Below are 23,172 nucleotides of genomic sequence, written 5' to 3'. Positions count from 1 at the left end.
ATTTGTTTGTCCGTTGGATCTAGCATAGCCCCGTGCCAGATCTGACCTTAAACACCAAGATCTAAGGCATTCAAATAGAGCTATATTATTTCAATCTGCTAATTTTTTTCTTCTTTTTTTTTTGATAACCAAGTAGAAACTGCCTCACCGGTCACCATGTTTATTGGCATAAGACCCCAAGTCCCCCTTACCCACTGGAGAGTACACCTCGCTTTAGCCTCATGGCAAAAGACATGCACCCATAGGTTTCGAACTCCTAACGCCTCGTCAACTTGGTGACATTCACTAGTTGCCCATACCCATACAAGATGAGGAAAGCATTAGGATTAGCTTATCAGAACTCTTTCTAGTAACGAGAACAATAGTTAAATACTGCATCATAGGGATTGAGATGTGAAGCTTGTGAACATACCATGAGCATTCCAATCAAAGAATGGAAGAATTGTTCTCAACCAAAAGAAAAATAAAATAAAATAAAATCAGAGCATCAATGTAGCAATTTTTTTTATCAAATAAGGTTCTAAACCAAGAAAATGACCCAAGCATTCAGAATAGGGATGGCAGTGAACCAGCGCGGGGGCAGGGGACAAGGTCTCCACCCGTACCCCATCTCAAGATCCTGCCCTCCATCGCTGCACGGGTTTTGATTTTAACTTCTATCCCCGACTCCATCCCCGGTCCAAACGGGTCGGGGCAGGTCGGGGTCCACTGCCATTCCAAAAGAAGGATTGGGGATGGGGCAGGGCGGGGATTGGATATGGAGATGGGGCGGGGTGGGAAAAACCGTAAATCCATCCCCACCTCCATCCCCACACGGGTTTTGATTTTAACCTCCATCCCCAGTCCAAATGGGGCGAGGCAGGGTGGGGGCCCGTTTTCTCCTGGTCCACAGTCATTCCTAATTAGGAACTGAAGAGGCATGAAGACTCAAATCCGTCGTATCCCATGAAAACCAGTAGCTATCGAACAAATATCACAGTGAACCCAATATACTTTCAACATAACCCTCTGAGCAACCCGAATTAACCATTAAATAAATATTGTGGGCCCAATGAGAATTCTCTACATATTGAGAATTTTTGCCAGCATATCCAAAAGCGCAGGACAAACAGATGACCGATGCTCCATAAAATAGGGTGAAGCCTTTTCCCAGTATAATTCCACCTATTTTGTTAATTTAATCACCACAGTTCTTTTATGTACAACTGGAACTACATGCACCATAAAATATGGTGAAGCCTTTTCCCAGTCTCAGTCAACTTATTGGCCAAAGGGCTGAGCAGAATTTCCACTATGATCATCAGAAATTTCCCTGCAAAACCTAAGGCAGTACATTAGCAAGTTCATGACTGAGCTTTTCCCAGCTTCAGTGTCATGCTAAAGATTTTAGAGAGAGAGAGAGAGGACAAAATTATCTATATAACATGAGCTCAAAAAAAAAATCATCTTAGCTATGATGCAGTCAATTCTACATCAGTAACATTGGCATATCGGTTTGATGAATGTAACTCAATCATGGAGGGCAATGACAGGGTACATGCAGAAATGCTTAATGCAATCTGGCGGTGTAAATCTGGCTTAAATGCAGAATCAGATCTTCATTAAGTGGCACCGGTATGAAGCCCAACTTCACATTCAATACAGTGATATTAACTGCAGAGCTCGGTACATAGTGCCATTATCCGAGTTTGGCTTGCATTAGTCAACGGATATGTAATTGTTTTCCCATTGCTCAAGCATGTCAAGTTCAACCGATTTTCCATCTGTGAAGACTGCAGAAAAAACAATAGTTTGGTGCTCAAGTATTCAAACCAAACCATAGAGAGACTCAGTAATAAAAATGACTAATCCTGGTACCAACTCACCGAGCATGTAATGTTTCGGGGATTGCAGTTCCATATGGAAGTAGGCACGCAGCTTAAATAATGGCACCAGGAGCAGTGATCATTTCCATTAACTCCACTGAAAAGCATAACTAAACCGACAGTATACCTATAAATAAATAGTTCAGTTTCGTTCAAGAAATTTCTGAGTCAAACGGTTGAATAACTATTTTTACAAGTCAAATTTAATTATGGAAACATAATTAAGCACAAAAAAGTTAGTATCAAGTTATGAAAGGGCCAGCTCAAAAGGTTGAATACTCCAGGGTCACTAGTAGCTTCATAGAACCTCGAAACTTGCTTCCCAGGAAGCTCTCTTTGGAAGTGTGAAACTAGATGCTTCCAAAACTTAGAAGCATGCTTTCAAAGAAAGGAATATTTGCTCCACCTATTCCTTATAAAACCTACAAATTGTGAATGATTAACATCATCAGTCAATGCTGGCAATCTACAGTCTTACAGCATAAGCTGGACCAGATGAGAACAAAGTGGCAGAATCCCAATCCATATACTAGACTGCAGCAATACAGCCACTAGTCTGGACCCCAGTCCTTTATGATTAGAGTATGTTCTAGTCACTTTTGACCATTGGTTGACCTTTGCAATAACAGTTATTTTTACAGAGAAACTGGCATCCTTGAAAGTTTGCTGATCCCGCTCCATTATGTTTTCCAGATCGGATTTATTTCCTGTTTTTTCTCAATTTTTCCCCATCACTGTTAACCAAATGATTTTCAATATAATGTCCGCAATCGTGCTTATCATTTTAATTTTTTCTTTTACAGATTGATTTTTCATGAACCTCAAAAGTAACAACCAAATTTCTGCTACGAATTTGTCCTTGCTTTTGCCACTTCCAGCATATTTGCCATTGTGTTATTTCCAACACATTTTCTCTTCTACACTTCTTGAGTTTTTTGCAATGTGTTCAGATTTTAGATGCCCTATTATTCAAAATACACCATAAAACGTAGCAGTTAACCTAGAGAAGTTATTAAATCATGATAACCAGAATCATAGTTGGCAAACCCAGCGAGTCGACTAGGGAATCTCCCAAGTCGACCTGGTTCGGACCCCAACTGGGTCACGATTCAGGACTGTTGATCCAACCCATTATATAATTTTTTTATCATGTATTTTATTATTTTAATGCACAATTCTTATATAAAGTCACTTGTTATGAATAATCTAATGTTGTTCAATGAAAAAAGTTAATAATCATGTATAATTATATGTTTTTGTAACTTAGATATTGACATATTAGCTTGAAGTTTAGTTATTTTCATGTCTTATTTGTTAAGTTATATGTATAACTTCATATATACTTATATATATATATATTCAAGATATATGTAACTACAATGAATAATGTAATTTAGATTGCCCATCAGGGGCATTTTGGTCATTTTGTACAAGTTAGAAAATAAGTTTTTCTTTATTCTTATTTTTATTTCTGTATTTTTTATTTCTTTGTGTAAGGGCATTATTGTAATATGTCTCCACATAGTCGTTGGAAGTACTCCCAATGGTCATAAATATGATCATTGAAAGCCTCCCAACAACTATTTTGGAGGCTCTCACTTGGCCTCTTCTTGCCTATAAATAAGGGCTTAAGGCGCCTTGTATTAGTAAGCTTCTTTGAAGCTCCTTGATGAATAAATTCATTATTTTTAAGTGTTGTCTCTCTTTTAATATTGTATACACTCTTGTGTTTGTGTAAGCCATAGTGCTTTTTGAATTGTCCCATAGTAGACTTATGCATGTGCACTTTGTGATTGCGTTCTTCATAAGCCCTTAGTGGTTTTTGTGCTTTGGACGTTTTGTGGGTGTGATTTGTGTATCTTGAGTGAGGTGTGTGAAGACTCCTCGTTTCATTACATGGTATCAAAGCAAGGGTATTCTTGGACCTTTCAAGTGTGATCATCACGTAATCATGGTACTCGTGTGATCGTGGTGATTGTGGTACCCAAGAGGTTGTGTTGTCTACATCTTTCTCTCTCTCTTATAATCTTTCAAGTTAAATAGAACTACATGAAGTGGGCTTTGGTATGTATTCTAAAACCCTTATATATGTGACTATTTTTTAGTTCTCTATCTTTAAAAAGGTATTTATATATTTTTGAATCTTTTTTTGAAATATTATGGTTATTTTTTAATCGTATAAAATGTGTTTTCTTTAAAAATTAAATTGGAACTAAAGTTTGTGTTTTGATATTAACTCATAAGTAGCACATTATTGAGCGCTTTATGATAAATCCTCCAGTTTTTACTTTTCTACAAATATATATATTTTCTATGCTCTCGTATATATCCATTAGTAAATTTGTGTACGTGTTCATTCAAAGTACACACACACACACACACACACACACACACACACACACACACATATATATATATATATATATATATATATATATATATATATATATATTGAAAAATTTTGAACACTTTTATGATTATTGATAATTTCATGCATATGTCAAGGCATGTTCTTTGAAATCTATGTAGAGTTTTTTAAAATAAGTTAATGCTTCTTGCATGTGTTATGATCAATAAAATCAATATTTTTATCTCTTGTTCTTGTACCCCTTTAGTGGGTGTTTGTGAGTGAATGTTTTTGTGGTTCTTTGAGTATTTTTTTTTTGGTATTTTAGTGGAACTCTTTTGAATGTCCATTGTTGATGACTTAGTGTGAGCCTATTTTGTGGCTTGTGAATGTTCTTTTGGTACTTTACTGGAATTCTTTGAGTGTCCACTTTGTTGTTGTGGTAAATAATCTTTTGGAGGACCTTGTTTCCTTTCATTGGTGAACATCTTTGGAGACTTTCATTTCCTTGCATATTAATTCAAAGTATATTTTGGGTATATTAATGTCTTTATGATTATTTGTGTATATTCCTATAATATATTAAAAATTATGTTCTAAGTATGCAGTTTCTTAAGAACTCTAATTACTATGATTATATGTTTTCTATGCCTCTTCCTTTTTGTTGAACAATAAAAATTTCATTGACCCTTTTACGGATGCCCCTTTGTGGGCTTTGTTGGTGTGCCCCTAATAGACACTTATTGTGTTTGTCCACTTAGATCTTTAATAAACATTAATTTTCTTGATTAATGGTTCTTGTCATTTATAAAATGTTAAATATTATAGTAGATTTTATGTGGCCTTAAAATTATTAGATTATTGGATATGCATGAATTTTAATCTCTTTGAGAGTATCCATGATTGATTGTTCTTGGATATGCTCTTGGTCTTGTATATAGTTTGTTGAGAACCTTTGTAAGTTTTGGCCCCTTTTTATGTTGTATACGATTGTTGTCTTATAATAGACTTATAATCTATATTGAGCCCTCTCTATATAGCTTGTTTATATTGTCCATACTCATTCTTCATTATTATTGATGCAACCTTGATTGTTTTTACTTATAAGGTTTATGAAAAAATATAAATTAATATCTTGTGTGCATATGATTGCACAAATCTTTACAAGGTTTTTGCCTAACTTTATTGGACTTGATTTGAAACTTATTTTTTCAAATCGAATATTTGATATGAACTCACCTATTTGGAAATTGAATTATGTGAGTATGTATTGCCTTTTATGGCATTTGAATTGTCCATTACAGAATTTTATATGATGCATCTTTCTCTTGGCCTTGTTATTTATTCAGAAATGTTTGTTGGGGTGAGTTGTGTGCACCTTATTTTATGTCAGTTTAGATTGCCAATTGTGGTTTGACTTTAACTAACGGTTGATTAATTTCTGGATTTGGGAGTATCACTCATTTGTTGATTGGCCATTGTTATTATTATGGATGTTTATAACTCTATTTATTTGTGATGACAATCTATTGTTTGAAACCATGGTGTTTCGAAGGATTGTTAAAATTGATATTCTTTTTTTATAACATTAGTGTGTTTTCATTACAAGCTTTCTTACCTCGAGTGTCTTCTCCTTGTTATGCCTCTTATCTAAGTGTCATTACATGTATACAAGAGATGTTTGTCCACACTTTCGTGTGTATTTTTTAGCCTATTGTTGGCATTATGATTATACTCTTGATCTAGTCACTGATACACTTGTTTTTTTAGTGTCATTATATGTAGACAAGAGATGTTTGTTCACACCTTCACGTGTGATTTTAGCTCATTGTTGGCATTATGATTATGCTCTTGTTCTAGTCGTTGATAAACTTATTTTGAGTGTCATTATATGTAGACAAGAGATGTTTATATACACCTTCGTGTGTGTCTTTGGCCTTTTAGTGGCTTTATGTTTATACTCTTGTTCTAGTCGCTGATACACTTGATTTTGAGGATTTAAGGTCTAGTGAGGTGATTGTTTATGATGGTCGAACTATTGTTGAGATTTACAAACATCATTCATTGTGTTATATGAGATTTTTTAAATCTCTGCACAAAATTTCTGAATTTTTACTACTCATTTATCTTTACATGGAAAATGGTTATTGAAATATTTTCATGTATTTTGCATCGAATATGCTTTAATTGCATGATTAAGGACACTTTAAATTTGTTTCAAGATAGGCTGCCTTGTGTGTTTTGCATATATGTTACTATTTGCAAAAATATTATTTTGTGAGATTTGTGGAATTTTAAATCTCTTAGAAAAGTTTTAATTGGTCCATAAGTGAGTCTTTCATTGGCTCTAAACTAACGCATAATTCATTCATATATGCATAATTAATACTGCTTCTAAAACATAATGTTTGATCGATCCATGTTTGTCATATTTGTCTTATCTTAACCTGTATTGAATGATTTGAATTATTTCTTATATCTTTCGCTGCGTAAAAATGACTTGTTCTCAAAAGGAAATCTATTTATGAGTCAAATACTCTTCTTTGTGGGATTTTATGATTTAAACACTTTTTTATGAGTCATTTATTCATGGTATTAATATTACTCAACAAATCCTATTTCATGTCTTGCATGCATTAATATGTTGTTTCTTGATAAATATGTGTTGATTATCCTAAAGTTAACTTTTTTATTTGTTGGTCGTTTCTTGAGTTTTTTCCATATTATGCATGACTGTGAAGTTTTCTTAGTAGGTTTTACTTTCTTATTTCAAAGTATTGGGTTATTGTGCATATTTCCATAAATGTTTTCATGAATGTTTAAGTGATTAATGATTTATGCCTCCTTTCATAATATCAATATATTTTGAACAAATAATATTTTAAAATGTTCTTTGTTTTTATGATATATATGTTCTCTTGTATAGTTGGGATATTTGGCTTGTTGATCTATTTATAGGTTCCAAGGTATTGAAGAACCGTTTTTTAGCAAATGATTGAACAGAAATCTATCCCTTTATTTATAGTGTTTTTGATGTATCGGATGACCCGGAGTACGACGCTCATATGCACAGTTGTAGGAGCATGCTGAAATTGGCTTGCAGAGTGAACCGCATGAGCGATGTCTGGTCTGGTGATGGTTAGGTAAGTGAGAGATCCAATGAGTTGTCTGTAGGGTGTGGGATCTTCCAGAAGAAGCCCGTCCTTCAACTTTAATTTAGCATTAATAACCTCTAGAGTCTCTACCTTTTTATCATCTGAAATGTCAGACTTGATACATATATCTGCAGCAAACTTCATCTGTGACAAAATATATCCTTTAGGAGAATATGCAACTTCAATACCAAGAAAATATCTAAGGAAGCCTAAATCAGACATGTCAAAATTATCTTTCAACGCGGTTTTAACATCAACAATACTATTTTGATCATTTTCAGTGATAATCATGTCATCAACATAAAGCAATAAGATAACAATGCTAGTACTTGCACTTTTAACAAAGAGAGCAGTGTCAGTATAACAGGAGTGAAATCCTAATTTAACCATGATATCACTAAAATGATCATACCAAGCCTTGGGGGCTTGTTTAAGACCATATAAGGCTTTCAAGAGTTTAAGAATTTGACCTTGTCCAATATTAATTCCAGGCGGTGGATCCATATATACTTCTTCATTTAAATTTCCATTTAGAAAAGCATTTTTCACATCGAGTTGATATATAGGCCATTTTTTAGTTGATGCGACAACTATTAGAGTTCTCACACTAGTCATTCGGGCTACAGGAACGAATGTTTTCTTATAGTCGATTCCATATTCTTGCAAATATCCCTTTGCTACTAACCTGGCTTTATATCTTTCTAAGGATCCATCACTTTTAGTTTTAACTTTAAAGACCCATCGACATCCAATAGCTTTTTTATGCGGAGGGAGTTTGACTATTTCCCAAGTATTAGCCTTTTTTAGCGCATCTAATTCTATTTTCATTGCTTCAACCCAATGTGGTAGAGTCTTAGCTTGATTACAGTGAGCGGGTTCATAATATGAATGTAAGGTTATCAAACATGCTCGATAATTGGTTGATAAAGACTCATAGGATACAAACCTATTAGGGGGTATTGATTCTCTAGAAGAGTGCCAAATGGGGGGCTCTTCTGAAGATTCAGAAATTTGAGAGTATTTTTCTAAGGCACTAATAGGCCTTCCTTGATCTCTCCGGGTGTAAACATTAATATTTTCATTACTAGCACCATCACTTGATGGTGACACATCAAGATTGGGCACATCACAAGTGTCTTCTATGCTTTCAAGATGATTCATAGAGTCATCATTTATGTCATCAATACGATCATATAAAAACATATAATCATTTTCATTTGATTTTTCCATTTTTTCAAAATCATTCTCATCTTCTAAGAAAGTTACATCTTTTGAAACATATAGCTTGTCATTTTCGAAATTAAAACACTTATAGTTTTTTTTATTTTCCCCATAACCTAGAAAAACACATTCAATTGCCTTTGGAGACAACTTATCTCTCTTATGCAAGAGAACGAAGCATTTACAACAAAAAATACGAAGATGATTGAAATCCGGAGAGAATTTAAAAAGTTTTTTATAGGGAGAGGCATTCTTTAATTTTGAGGAAGGCATTCTATTGATTAGGTATGTTGAGGTTAAGACGACTTTGGCCCAAAAAAAATTGGAATATTTCTAGAGACAAGCAATGTTCTAGCGGTTTCTATGATATGCCTATGTTTTCTTTCCGCTAGTCCGTTTTGTTGTGGAGTTCTAGAACACGATTTTTTATGAAAAATTCTATTTTGAGTTAAATAATTTTGGAATTCATTAGATAAGTATTCACCACCGGAATCGGTTTTCAAAGTAGATATATTACTTTGAATTTGATTTTGAATTTTCATATGAAATTCTTTAAAGAAGGAAAATACTTCCGATTTGTGACTAAGAAAATAAATCCAAACATATCGAGTAAAGTCATCGATGAAAGTGATATAGTAGGAGTAACCCCCTTTAGACATGACCGGAGATGGTCTCCAAACATCCGAGTGCACCAATTCAAACGGTCTTGAAGAGAGAAAAGTTCTAGTTGGAAAATGAATAGACTCCATTTTTCCAAAAATACAATCTTTGCAATTCATGTCTTTTTCCTTACAAAATTTGTTTCCAAACGGAAAAAGATACATTTTTGAATAGCTTGGATGACCAAGCCTTTTATGTCAAGTTTTAATATTTTTTTCCTGGACATAAGAACAAAAATAGTTTGTAGGAAGGTTTAGATAATCCATATAGTAGAGGTCCCCCTTCCTATAGCCTTGCCCAATCCGCTTCCCGGACCAGAGATCCTGCACAAAGCAACCATTAGATGAAAAGGATATTTCACATCCATGTTCGGCAATTTGGGAGACCGAAAAAAAGTTTAAATTTAGTTTTGGGACAACTCTAACTTTTGAAACAAAAAGATTTTGAGATTTTTTTGAGTTTAGAGTTTCAATACTAGAGATTTTCAAAAAAGTTTCATCGACCGTAGAAACACAAGAGCCTTTTGAATTGGTGCAAACATCGACTAAGGCATTTTCATGAGGGGTCATATGAAAAGATGTTCCGGAGTCTAAGATCCAAGAATATGTACCGAGTGATGATGTAGACGCAATGGCCGCACCCGATGTGGAGGAAGTAACTTTAAGGATTTGTTGAAGAGTCATGGATATTTGACCAAGGGTCTCTTTGAGATCATCATTCTTGCCTTCATCTTCTTTGGTGGTAGATTCTTCAAGAGATGCTACCTTAGGTTTGAAAGTTCCATTGAGCTTTGGGCAAGCAGGTTTAATGTGACCCGGCTCATAGCAATGATGACAAACAATCATTTTTCTTCCTCCATTGTAGTTTCCTTGTTTACCAAAGTGAGGAGGTTTATAGGTTTTTACATTGTTGCCGGGTTTGGATACGGCAAGCACTTCATCAACAGTCTTACTCATGCCAAGCCTTGTTTCTTCTTGAGTGATTTCGGCAATGGCATCCTCTATTGGAGGAAAGATAGATCTCTGGAGAAGTGATAACCTCACTTGCTCAAATTCGGAACGTAACCCAAATAAGAATTGGAACAATCGATCTTGTTTAATTTGCTTTTGTCTTAATTCAACATCTTTCATAGCAACCCATTTTGGCTCTAAAAGAGCCAACTCATCCCATAGTGGATTTAAAACACTATAGTAATCTTGAATACTTGAATCAACTTGTTTGGTGGTTCTAATTTTTTCTTGCAAGAAATATGCTCTTGCAAGATCGTTTTGGGTATACATACAACAACAACAACAACAACTACGCCTTCATCCCAAAACAATTGGGGTCGGCGATATGAACCAACAAAGAAAATCATTCTGGGTCTTCCACATGAATCCTTCTCCTCCATTCATTTCTATCCAATGCCATGTCCTCGGTGAGGTTTAAAGCATTCATATCCTTTCCTATCAGCTCCATCCATGTCTTCATAGGCCTACCCCGACCTCTTTTAACTAATATATTTTCCCATTTCTCCATCCTTCTAAGTGGAGCATCATTAGGCCTTCGTCGAATATGTCCAAACCACCGTAAACGATTCTCTCTCATCTTATTTTCAATGGGTGCAACGCCTACCTGCTTACGTATCTCCTCGTTCTGAATCTTATCTTTTATTGTATTTCCACACATCGATCTCAGCATACACATCTCAGCTACACTCATTTTTTGAATATGATGTCTCTTGGCAGCCCAACATTCCGTACCATATAGTAAAGCGGGCCTAATAGTCGTCCTATAAAACTTTCCCTTCAACCGCAATGGCATTCTACGATCGCACAACACTCCAGTTGCACTCTTCCATTTCATCCACCCAACCTTTATCCTATGATTTACATCTCCATCAATTTCTCCATACTTTTGAATGATAGATCCCAAATATTTGAAAGAATCATCCACCGGTATTTCTTGCTCACCAAGCTTCACTACACTCCCATCTCTATTTTGTTGCTTACTAAATCGACATTCCATGTATTCTGTCTTACTCTTACTCAACTTAAAACCTCTTGCTTCTAATGTCTGTCTCCATAATTCTAACTTAGCATTAACCCCAGCTCTAAACTCATCAATCAAAACAATATCATCAGCAAACAACATACACCATGGCACATTTTCTTGAATTGATCTCGTAAGCTCATCCATCACTATAGCAAATAGGAAAGGGCTTAAAGCAGATCCTTGATGTAACCCAACCGTTATAGGAAAATTGGTTGTCACCCCTCCACAAGTGCGGACATTGGTTACTACTCCTTCATACATATCTTTAATTATACTAATATACTTGAGAGAAACACCTTTCTTCATCATTGTCCACCAGAGAACGTCCCTAGGTACTCTATCGTAAGCCTTCTCCAAATCAATAAAAACCATATGCAAATCTTTGTTCCTCTCTCTATTTCTCTCAATAAGTTGTCTAAGAAGATGTATAGCTTCCAGGCATAAAACCAAATTGATTCTCCGATATCATGACAATCTTCCTCAACCTAGACTCAATCACCCTCTCCCAAAGTTTCATAGTATGACTCATGAGTTTTATACCACGATAGTTTGTGCAATCTTGTATATCACCCTTATTCTTATATAGAGGCACCAAAGTACTCTTCCTCCACTCATTAGGCATCTTATTTGTCCGCCAAATCTTGTTAAAAAGATTTGTCAACCATTCTAAACCTTTCTCTCCCAAGCATTTCCAAGCCTCGATAGGTATACCATCTGGGCCAACTACCCTTCTTGATTTCATTTTCTTCAAAGCCTCTGCAATTTCTTTCTTTTGAATCTTGCACATGAAGTCACGATTCATCTCATGAAAAGGAATGGAAAAGTCTCCAAGATCCTGAGCATGACTTTTATTAAATAGCTTATCAAAATAATCTTTCCATCTCTCCTTAATCTCCTCATCTTTGACTAAAACCCTTTGCGTTTCATCTTTGATACATCTAACCATACCCAGATCCCTCGATTTCCTATCTCTCATTTTTGCAATCCTATAAATATCCTTCTCACCCTCTTTGGTATCCAACTTGTCATAAACCTCCTTATATACCTTATCTCTTGCGTTCCGAACTACTTTTTTAGCTTCCTTCTTTGCTATCATATACTTCTCCAAATTCTCATTATCACGACTTTTACTTAGATTTCTATAACACTCTCTTTTAACCTTAATAGCTAATTTGACATCCTCGTTCCACCACGATGTATCCTAAACTAGCGGTGCACCGCCTTTAGACTCACCCAATACCTCCTTAGCCGCCTTTCTCATGCCACCCGCTATCTTATTCCACATAGATTTTGAATCCTCCTCAAGACACCAATCAACTTCCTTAACTACCTGCTCTACAAACATTCCTTGTTTAGCTCCTTTCAGTGCCCACCACTTAATTCTAGGATTTATCCTATGTTTTGGGTATACATACCCTTCATAAAAAACCAAGCCTCATTGGCCCGGCGAAATTTAGCTATATTAGCACATACCTTGAGTTCGACATTGTTCATAAACCAAGCAAGGATTTTTGCGTGATTGCTTTCCCAATCTTCAACTTCTTTTTGATGATTTTCAATGGCATTGAGGCTAGCATCTCCTTTAAGAGCCTTTTATTGGCCACCTTCCATCTTTGTGAGTTCCAATCTGGGTTCCGGAATGGAACCCATAACATAACCCCAAAGTTTCTTACCTTTGAGGTTGTTCTCCATAGCCGAAGCCCACATCATGTAGTTCTTTCCATTGAGTTTGAAGGATAGGTCGATTTTTGCTTCCATAATGCCACCAAGAAGTGAGAAACGGGAGACAATAGATGAAAAATATACGTACCACACTTTTTCCTCTAAGAACCGAGTGGCTCTGATACCATATAATGAGATATGCGGAAACACAAAGAGTGCTATAAGCACTTACAATGTCCTACAATGGACAAACAAAAGAGACAATAGCCAAGTCCACAAAGGGACAACACATACACAAGCCTTGAGATAGGCAAAAACATAAAAGTCTCTTTATTGAAAGAGAGAGAGCTCTCAAGCATGAAAAAATACAAAGGGGTTCACCCCTATTTATACAAAAGAAAAGAGAGGAAGAGAGGTCACATGGCCTCAAAAGGAGAGCCACAAAAGGGGGCTCCCATGGAGTCGTTGGGAGCCCCCAACGATCACAATTGTGATCGTTGGGGGGCCCAACGACTCTATGGTGGGGGCCCTTAGGTGGCTTAAATAAATTAAAAATTAAAAAAGAAAAAATAAATAATTACAGAAAATAAAAAAGGAAGAAAAACAAGTACCCCTATTGGGTATTATGTGAAATGACCATAATACCCCTATCGGGTATTATGGTGTATTTGAAGAAATATATATATGTATTGATACATATATTTTAACATATATAAGGTAGATATTTTTAAAGAATTGTATTAAAATGTTTTTTGAAATTAGAAATTGTTGTTGTTTGATACATGAAGTATATATTTTAGATTATAGATATGTATGTTGCAAAATTATATTTTACAAGAATATATGGTTTCTTAAAATCTTATATGTGTTGCCTGTTTTACAAAACATTAAATTTTATGTTGTATTTCCCTTTTGAATGTCTCCTAACGTATGTGTATACATGTGTATGCTTGTTCTTATGCCCACATGGGTATTCATGGTTTATCTTTGAGATTTTTTTAATGTATCATGATTGTGTAACCAAAGCATGAATTTTGTGCGAACTCCTTGATTAAGATTATGAATCTTAGAGATTTTTCACATAAGTATTATCATTAGTGATAACATAGATATTTTCTATGCTCTCATAAGATCTTTCTATCATTATATGAATATATTATCCAATGTATAAGTGATATTGCCTCCTTTTAAAGTAAAATTTATTCTAAAAAATTAATGGCTTGTGTATTAAAGAATTCATACATTATATTCCTAGGTATATGCCACGAGTAGTCTATATGATTCTATTGATGGGATAATTATGGTTTGTCATCATGTATCCAAATGCATGTTTTAATAATTTTGAACATATGCATTTTGTATGCATTTCATCTTGAATCTATTTAGTCAAAAGCCCCGATCTAGGCGTAAGTAAAACGCCTAGGCTTTGCAATTCCTAGGTGGCTACCTTAAAATGTACCAATTTTGCCGACTAGGCACCAACTAAGGTGCCTAGTCGGTGACTAAGCTGCCTCCGCCTAGGCACGAGGGCACGTGTGCTTGTGTGATTTGTTCTGTGAAATCACGAAAACATGCTTAGTTATTATATTTATATATATGTGTGTGTGTGGTACTTTGCTTTTGGGATTTATTTGTGAAACATTGAAAGCATGCACAGTTAATTTTAATTGATTATGTTATTTATATATATATATATATATATATATATATATATATGTGTGTGTGTGTTACATTTTTTTTGATGAATTTTTCTATAAAAGCCTGAAAGCATGTTTAGTATTATGAATTATGTATGTGTTATTGTGCTTCTGTGAAAGGTTGAAAGCATATTTTGTTGATTATACTGAATATGTTATGAATAATTGGAATATATATATATATATATATATTTATTTATTTATTTGTGTGTACAATTATATATATATATATATATTGGTTATATATTAATATATTTTGTGAAAGCATGTGTAATTTTGTACTTGTGTAATGAAAACATCTTATTAGTAAAAGAATTAAACATATTTTTATGTATATTTTGTGTACTTTTTATATTTTAATTAGGGTACCGACTAGTCCTCAACTAGTCTTTTTAGGGTTCTACCGACTAGGCACTGCCTAACACTTTTGACTACATAGTCTTGAATAAAAATTATATTCTTTCAATGTTCTTTTAAGCACCTAAGTAGCTATTGTGTTTATGTTTCTTTCTTTGTGAGTTGGTGTTTGCCTCTTGTTTGAGGTGTGAGAGTGAGAATCTCTATATGTTTGTCTTCAATTGTCTCATAGTAGACTTATGATTTAGATCTAACTTCTTAAAGGCTTCTTTTAAATAAGATCATATATATTGGTCGTCTCTTTATTGAGAATTATTGGATCTTTTGTATGTGATATGCCTTAGTACACTTGTTCCTTGATTGGTGGATTTATGATTTCATTTTGAAGAATTCTCAAAACTTCATCTCCTCTATGTAGATTGCTTATATTGAGCATGATTCTTGTTTTCCTATTTGAGGTTGTAAAAATTTTCATGTGACATATTGTTGTGCATATGATTGCATTATATTCATTCTAAGATTTTATCACCTTTATTGGATTTAATTTGAAACTTTGTCTTTTCAAATTAGTTCCTATATATGAACTCACTTTTTTGGAAAGTGATTTTCGTGAGTATGTATTGCCTTTTTTATGACATTTGATTTATTCATTACAAATTTGTAATATGCATCATTTGTTTTTTGGCCTTGTTGTTATTAGGTCAGGGTTAGCCGTTGAGGTGAGTTATGTATGCACCTCATGTCATCTTATCAATCTGGATTCTCAAATTTACGAGTGACATGTTATTTTCCTTGGGTCTAATTGATGGTTGATTGGCCTCTGAACTCATTGTTGTTGAAAATCCGAGTTGGGCATTGGGGTGAGTTGTGTGTGCACCTCATGTCATTTTGTCAGTATAGGTATATGTCTAACTGGTAGGTGATTGACCTCGGTCTCTATGAGTGTGTTTTACCACTCATTTTTTTGTGTGGCCATTGTTACAGTATTGGATGCTTGAAATCTTGTTTTTTTTTGTAATGGTAGTTATGTTTTTGAAACCATGATATTTCAAAAAAAGGATATTCTTCTTGATGCATTAGTTTGTTTTTTATTACAAGCTCTCTTACCTCTTATGTTTCCTCCTGTTATGCCTCATATCTAAGTGTCATTATATATAGACAAGAGATGTTTATGCACACTTTTGTGTGTTTGCTTAGCCCATAAGTAGCATTGAGATTATACTTTTGTTCTAGTAGCTAATACACTTATTTTGAGTGTCATTGTATATAGATAAGAGATGTTTGTTCACATTTTTTGTGTGATTGTTTAGCTCATAAGTGGCATTGAGATTATATTCTGGTTTTATTAGCTAATACACTTGTTTTGAGTGTGATTATATGTAGACAAAAGATGTTTATTTATACTTTTGTGTGTTTATTTTTCCCATAAGTGATATTGACATTATACTCTTATTCTAGTAGTCGATACACTTGTTTTAAGTGTCACTTTATGTAGACAAGAGATATTATTCTTCAATGTGAAGAGTTATGTGCACCTATTGTACTCTTGATTTAGTGGTCGATATACTTGTTTTAAGTGTCATTATATGTAGACAAAAGATGTTGTTGGTTATTCACATTGTTTTGTCTATTTTAGCCCTTTAACGGCATTATGATTATGCTCTTCTTCTAGTCGTTGATACACTTGATTTTTTATGATTGGCAGTCTAGTGAGGTGATTGCTTGTGGTGGTCAAACTAGTGTTAAGATTTGCAAATATCATTTATTGTGTTATATGATATTTTTTAAATCTCTTCATAATTTTTCTAAACTCATTTGCTCTTGTATGAAGAATGGTTATTGAAATATTTTCATGCATTTTGCATTGAATATGCTTTAGTTGCATGATCAAGGATATTTTAAAATTTGTTCCATAATTGATTGTCTTGCGTGTTTTGCATAAGTTTAATTAATGCTTTCTAAGAATTTATTAATGAAGGATATACTATTTTTACCTTATGAGTTATTGATGTGTATTTTCATTATGTGTAATACTGTGGTCCATAAGTGACCACTATTGTATTGATAGCTCATTGTAGCCTTTGTGGCATTTCTTTGAGATATTGTTGGTTTCATTAGTTAGTTTTCTAAGCATGTGTTTTGAAAGATCCTCATTGTTATCTCTTAAAATTGGTCCATAAGTGACCTTTTTTAGTTGTATGGTTAATATTGCTTTTAAAAATGTAATAATTGATTGATTTATGAGTATTTGTCTTTTCTTAAATCTTTGTTGAATGATTGAAATCATTTCTTGTATCTTCTGCTGTGTAAAAATATTTTCATAATTTATACTCCTTTGTGAGTTATATCTTCATGATATTGATGATGTTGAAAATCCATGCATGTTATTCATTATGTGCCTTTTGTGATAGATATATGTATACATGATTTTCATGAATGATTAAAGTGATTAATGACTATCATATTTAAAATTAATGATTTTTTCAAAAATTAATTCTTACTTTAAATGATTTTGAAAAATATTAAATTGACTTATTAACTATTTCCTATATATTATATGATTGTGTGCTTGACCATCTCTCCATAATATATAACTAATGTAGTTATTCTTTGAAATTTTCTTATGATATATATGTGTATAGTTAGGATATTTTGTTAGCTCTATTTACAGGTTTTTCAAGAATTGATGATATTGAAGATCCTCTGTGTAATGGAGCATATGATTAAGTACCTCTTAAAGAAGCACCAAATGGAAGAACTTGATGAAGTCTATGAAGACATTTTATGTAATGGGGTTCTTCCTTTGTAATTGCAAACTTAGAGTAAGTCACCATAAGTTTGAGAGGGAGTGTTAAGATGGATGTCCTTTTCTTTGTATATATATACATATATACGGATATATATATATATATATATATATATATATATATATATTAATATATAATATATTTTTTTATTTATTTGTATATAATATATGTATATTATATCTTAGACAACCTAGGTTAACTTCTTCTAGCCGTTGGAGGCTAGTCCAACGGCTAGAAGGGTGCTCCCTTCTCCCCCTTGTTGTCTCTCTTCTCTCCCCTCTTCTTTCTATAAAGGTGTGGGTGTGTGCAAGTGTATGTGTTGAGAGAGTGCATGGGTAGTTTGTAGGGGTTTGAGTGTTTGAATGTTTGTATTGAGGTTGTTTGTAATTTTACATTTCTTTATGTATTATTTCAATTTCATTCTTAATGAGATTATTTATTTTGTAATTTTTGTGCTCTATTGTTATTTCTATGGTGAGTATGTATTCAAATACATTGTATTTTTTGTGCTTGGTATCCATTCCGGAGTGCATCGGGATTCATGCTGTTTTCATGACAATAATCAAAGTAAAGAACATACCTTAAATGGAAAAATATTTTCTACAATTGCTTAAATTTTCAAATGTTTTGTCTTTATTAAAATCATAAGGTATTTTGGGTTATTTATCTAAAACCCAAGTCAAGGTACAAATGTCCAAAACTGTCTTATCATTAATAAGAGCATGCATGCTATTATGTACTCTCTTGTTTATGATGTCATGCTAAATTTCATCTATTATATACTGCTTACTAGATTATTTTTTTGGATAGTCCAAGGGAGAAACCCCCCATCACTGACCACACATTGGTGGCCTCCAGTTGGTAAAACCCTTGAGGTCCCTCTGCTCACCAGGGAGGACCAGTTTCAAGTTTCAACCTTACTACTTACTAGATATAATAATATTAATAAATAAATATTTTCAAACATTACTATCCATGAGGTGTCATGGCATGTCTAGTGTTCTTGCCATTGTCATGTCATATCAACACCAGGCTTTCACATTTAAGTGTCCATGGGAACCCAAGAACCTACAATATAGCATCTAAAATAAGGATAAGAAAGCATCACAAAGATACATGAACAAAGGACACAAGATCCATTTCATTTTGGAAGAAACTGAACAGCACGAAATCGAGTAAAATGGTAATCAAATCTTATTGGTGTCAGAACATAGAAAAGGAAATTATGTACCCGATAATCAAGAGGATTAAAGCAACTACCAACAGTATGTACTGACAGATCTTGTATTTTGATTTGACAGATGCCAAATTGTATCCATGAGGCACATTTTTTCGGCTAACCCATCCATACTGTGGCTTAACCAGAAACACAAATCCAAGAAGAAATCCTGAAATAAATCCTCCTATATGAGCGAAGTTGTCGACATGAGGGAGGATCCCAACTGCCAAATTGATCGCAATGATAAACACAAGACTCACCAGAGCTGCACACTGAAATATGTACAAACTTATGTCAATTAACCAGCCTAAATATGGATGCTCCATATTCCAAAATCACATAAGAAGCACAATCTCAAGTGATACCTTGCTTGCATAAATTGACCAATTTGTGAGAAGCTCAGAAAGCATAGATCCTAACAGACCAAAAAGTGCCCCTGATGCGCCAACTGAGATACCTGATTGAATGAAAAGAGCTGACGAAAGGCTTCCACCAAATCCAGCGAGAACATATAAAACACCAAATTTCACTGTGAAAGAAACAAGTTTTTTATTTACTCCATTGGCAAGAAAATTAAGCCAAGAAAGGACACAGCCACCACCAATTTATGATCAAGTCTTGAAATAATTTTCCAAATAACTCATTTCTCTAAAGTCCCTTTCCCTGTCAACAACAATTAATCATGAAAGACTCTTCCAATCATGCAATCTCACATAAAACATATAACTCAAATGGATGCCCCCGGCCCCACCTCTCCCAAAAGTGCAACAAAAGTCAGCAGTCAATTCATTATGAAGGCTCTCCCAATAATAAATTTCATGTAAAACATATAACTCAAACGAAGAGCAAAAATTAGAAGCAATGTCATATTTCAATTCAAAGCTACCAAATAAATTATCCTTCTCCATTAAGTTCATATCTAGCATGGGACAGGGCAACATCAAATAAAACCAATCTTCCAAACAACAAAACCTTCCAAACTGAACAACCAATTTTTTTGCAGCCCAATTTTCCCGGAAAAAAAAAACTGCAGCCAAACAATCAAATCTACTAATTATATGGATTATACAGAAACTGCATGGAAAAACTAAGCAACGGAATAGCTAAGCAAGCCCATAATCTTAATGCAATCTAAACTCTTAAGAGGTTTTTAACAATGGTTTACTAAACTTTTATTTTGTCTAGACAGTAATCATATTTCAGGATGTTTCATTTCTCAAATTGTTACCTAAACAAACCCTAAAGCAATAGAAACTTCCATACTGACAATTTTAGGATCATTAAATTGAGTATTTGTAACAAATTTAGTTTGAGGTTATGCACAAACACAGACCAATTACCACAGCTCATAGAACATTTCTCGCCAAGAAGGATATGAGACATACCAAAACCAAATTCTTGCTCAAGCCGAATTCCAATGAACAGAAGACTGAACATATTTGCTAGTATATGAAAAACTCCAGCATGTAACCAAATGCAAGAAATAAGACGCCATCCCTGGTGTCCTTGCACCACTTTCTTGACCACAAGAGCCCCCATTTTGTCCAGACTGCAAGAGTAGCAATGCTAAAACTTAGGTGTAGACATGCTAAATATTATAAGAATAACCACATTTTAAAGGTAAAATGACTGAAGGTCGATCAACCGTTTTCTGATGATAATAAACATCATTACTTTTCAAGAAACAGCAAAACAGAAAAATAGTTCAGCAGCAGCAACCTTACCTAGACAAAATCCAATAAGTTTAAATAAAATAAGTCCCAAAGACACCATGTCCGGACATATTCTGGTGTTTTTTTCCTAATTGATGTTCTCTCTTATTTTGATTACTGGTCCCAGTATGATATACTTTTAACATTTATATGTTTGTTCATGCAGGTTTCACTGTGTTGTGATGCCCAAAAAAAGTCCCACTGATCTACTTGGATAAAGTAAGTTTATTTTCGGGCTTCATAGGTTTTGGGTACTTATTTAGAAGAATTTGATATTTTAGGAACTCTTTCTTATGTTCATGAGTCATACCTTTTTAGTTCATTTTCTTAAAATCATTTATAGATGACATTAATATCTAATATTTGTAGCCATGATTGGTTTAAGTAAAGAAGTTGTGAGAACAACAAATTTAATATGGTAAATGGTTAAGCTGATATTTAGGAAGAAAGAGATTATTACAGTTAAGAGGATCAACATGACAAGTTTTATCTCAAATCATTCCAGATTTTCACATCTCTCCTTAGTTTATGTAGCGTGCGAGCATATTACTAGCATTAAGAATATCATAGTAATGGTGTTAGTGTTCTAAACGAATGTAAAAGAAGAAGATGGTGGTGGCGGCAATATTTGTGGATGACATAGACGACGACCATGATAATGGTAAGAGAAAAAGAGATTATAGTATTATACTGATTATGAAAATAATACAAAACTGTATTTTGTCGTCCCAATACCCTCGATGCATTAAACTTGGTTTGAAAAGATCAATTTTCAATGAATTTATTAAAAAGACCACTTTTTGTCACCATCATCAAAGCGAGGCCTCAGTAACCTACATTTCTCTGCCCGCACAGTTCCAAAAGAATTTAACCAGAAATCAACCTGACATCAAGTTAAATTTTATAGGGGCCTTCATTTTTTTTTATAGTCTATAACATATACCAACAAGAACGTCATTCACTCGGGAACAATTTTGAACATGTAAGTACAATTCTAAAACTGAATGTACAAACCGCAAGAACTAAAAATACATCTACCACCATACAAAATAGAAAAGATAGCTAAGGTACAAATTACAAAAATAATCATCAAGGTAACAACTATAAAAGAAGTGAAAGCACAAAGAAAAGAGGATTTTCTCACGTCATCGAAGAAGGCCCAAGCAGCGGATTCTCATTGAATGGCTGAAACGCGAACCTTCCCAAGTACTCGACAGCGACGCAATCCCCGCTTGTCTTCGGGCAATCGTTGACATACATGCTGCCCGCAAAGAGGCCGATGTTTGCGAGAACGAACAAGGGGACGATCCACGGGAACCAACTCTTCTCAGGCTGGTGCGGGACAACCGCATACACCGCCGTAGGTTCGATCTCGACCGGATGGACCATATTCCCACCTCGATGATGCAGAAGCACCCTGCTTTCGATATCGCCGGGTCCTCTCCTCCCCATTCACACAAAACCCCCGAATTCGCCGACGAGGAACAGACAGGAAAACTACAACAGGTTCTCCGGATTCATCATCAGAAGCAACTCTCAAGCGGAAATCAAGACAAAATGAGTCTTGATTGTCTTGATTGACAAATGAAGGGGAATCATCAACTGATCAGCAAAAACAAGAGAAATTACGGGAAAGAAACAAATTACGAGGGATTTGAACAGGATCAGAAGGAAAGAAGAAGACCCACCAAAAAGAATGAATCGAAACCCTAGATTTCAATGAATCGATAAAGAATCGAAACAAGAAAGAATGAATCAAGCACGAAAGAAAGAAGAAGAAGATGATGATGATCGCGATCGAAAACTAAAACGATCGGAAGAGATCGAGAGAATAAAAACGGATTGTTTGATTCCAATTGGAGAAGAAAAACACAAAGAAAAGATTAAGGAAAAAAAATAATTTGGGGGAAATTAAGGAGGGACGCGCAATTTCAGTTACCGTTGGTTCGCTCCAAGAAAAGAAACGAGCACCTCGTGGCTCACTTCGGCTCGGCTCGGCTCGACAAGGGAAATCGGCCACCCGCCCTTTTGCTATTTTTAAACTCTCGGGTTGGGTCGGGTCATATATACGGAATGGGGGAGATCCAGCATTGTAGCTTCGTGCCCATGTTAGCCATCCGTTTTAGAGATGGACGCTCGGGATTTTGTGGAAGATGATTAGGCATGTTGTCGGTTGGATCCTGGACTGGTGATGCCTAACCCGATCCAAGTAAGAGGTTTCACTTTCTGTTTGTTGAACTAAATGGGTAAATGGGAGCCCCTGTGGAACTTGGACCTGGTGTTGTGTTCAGACCCGAACAAAGATCCGATACCACAGGGAGTCAATGGTTCGGACCTTCAGCACACATGGGTGCATCAGGTCCAGGATGCAACTCTGAGGTGCTGGTACCCGATCAGGATCCATGGGCTTACTAGGTATGTTTGGCATGATCGATT

The 23,172-nt window shown here is 34.7% G+C and overlaps 1 protein-coding gene across 1 annotated transcript; it reads right to left on the bottom strand.

Moving 5' to 3' along the window:
- Positions 1-1,649: 1,649 nt before the first annotated feature.
- Positions 1,650-22,125, bottom strand: LOC149828257 (RHOMBOID-like protein 1). The gene is made up of 6 exons (XM_090018138.1): positions 21,881-22,125; positions 20,410-20,573; positions 19,390-19,553; positions 19,037-19,296; positions 1,866-1,992; positions 1,650-1,772 (listed from the first exon to the last, which is right to left on the bottom strand). Exons 1-6 carry the CDS (start codon positions 22,123-22,125, stop codon positions 1,650-1,652), a joined length of 1,083 nt encoding a protein of 360 aa, XP_089874264.1.
- Positions 22,126-23,172: the final 1,047 nt, after the last annotated feature.

The sequence above is a fragment of the Nuphar pumila genome, chromosome 9 (assembly GCF_984573655.1).
Source record: "Nuphar pumila chromosome 9, dmNupPumi1.hap1.1, whole genome shotgun sequence".
Classification (NCBI taxonomy): Eukaryota; Viridiplantae; Streptophyta; class Magnoliopsida; order Nymphaeales; family Nymphaeaceae; genus Nuphar; species Nuphar pumila.
This window is presented reverse-complemented; position numbering and strand designations above follow the sequence as displayed.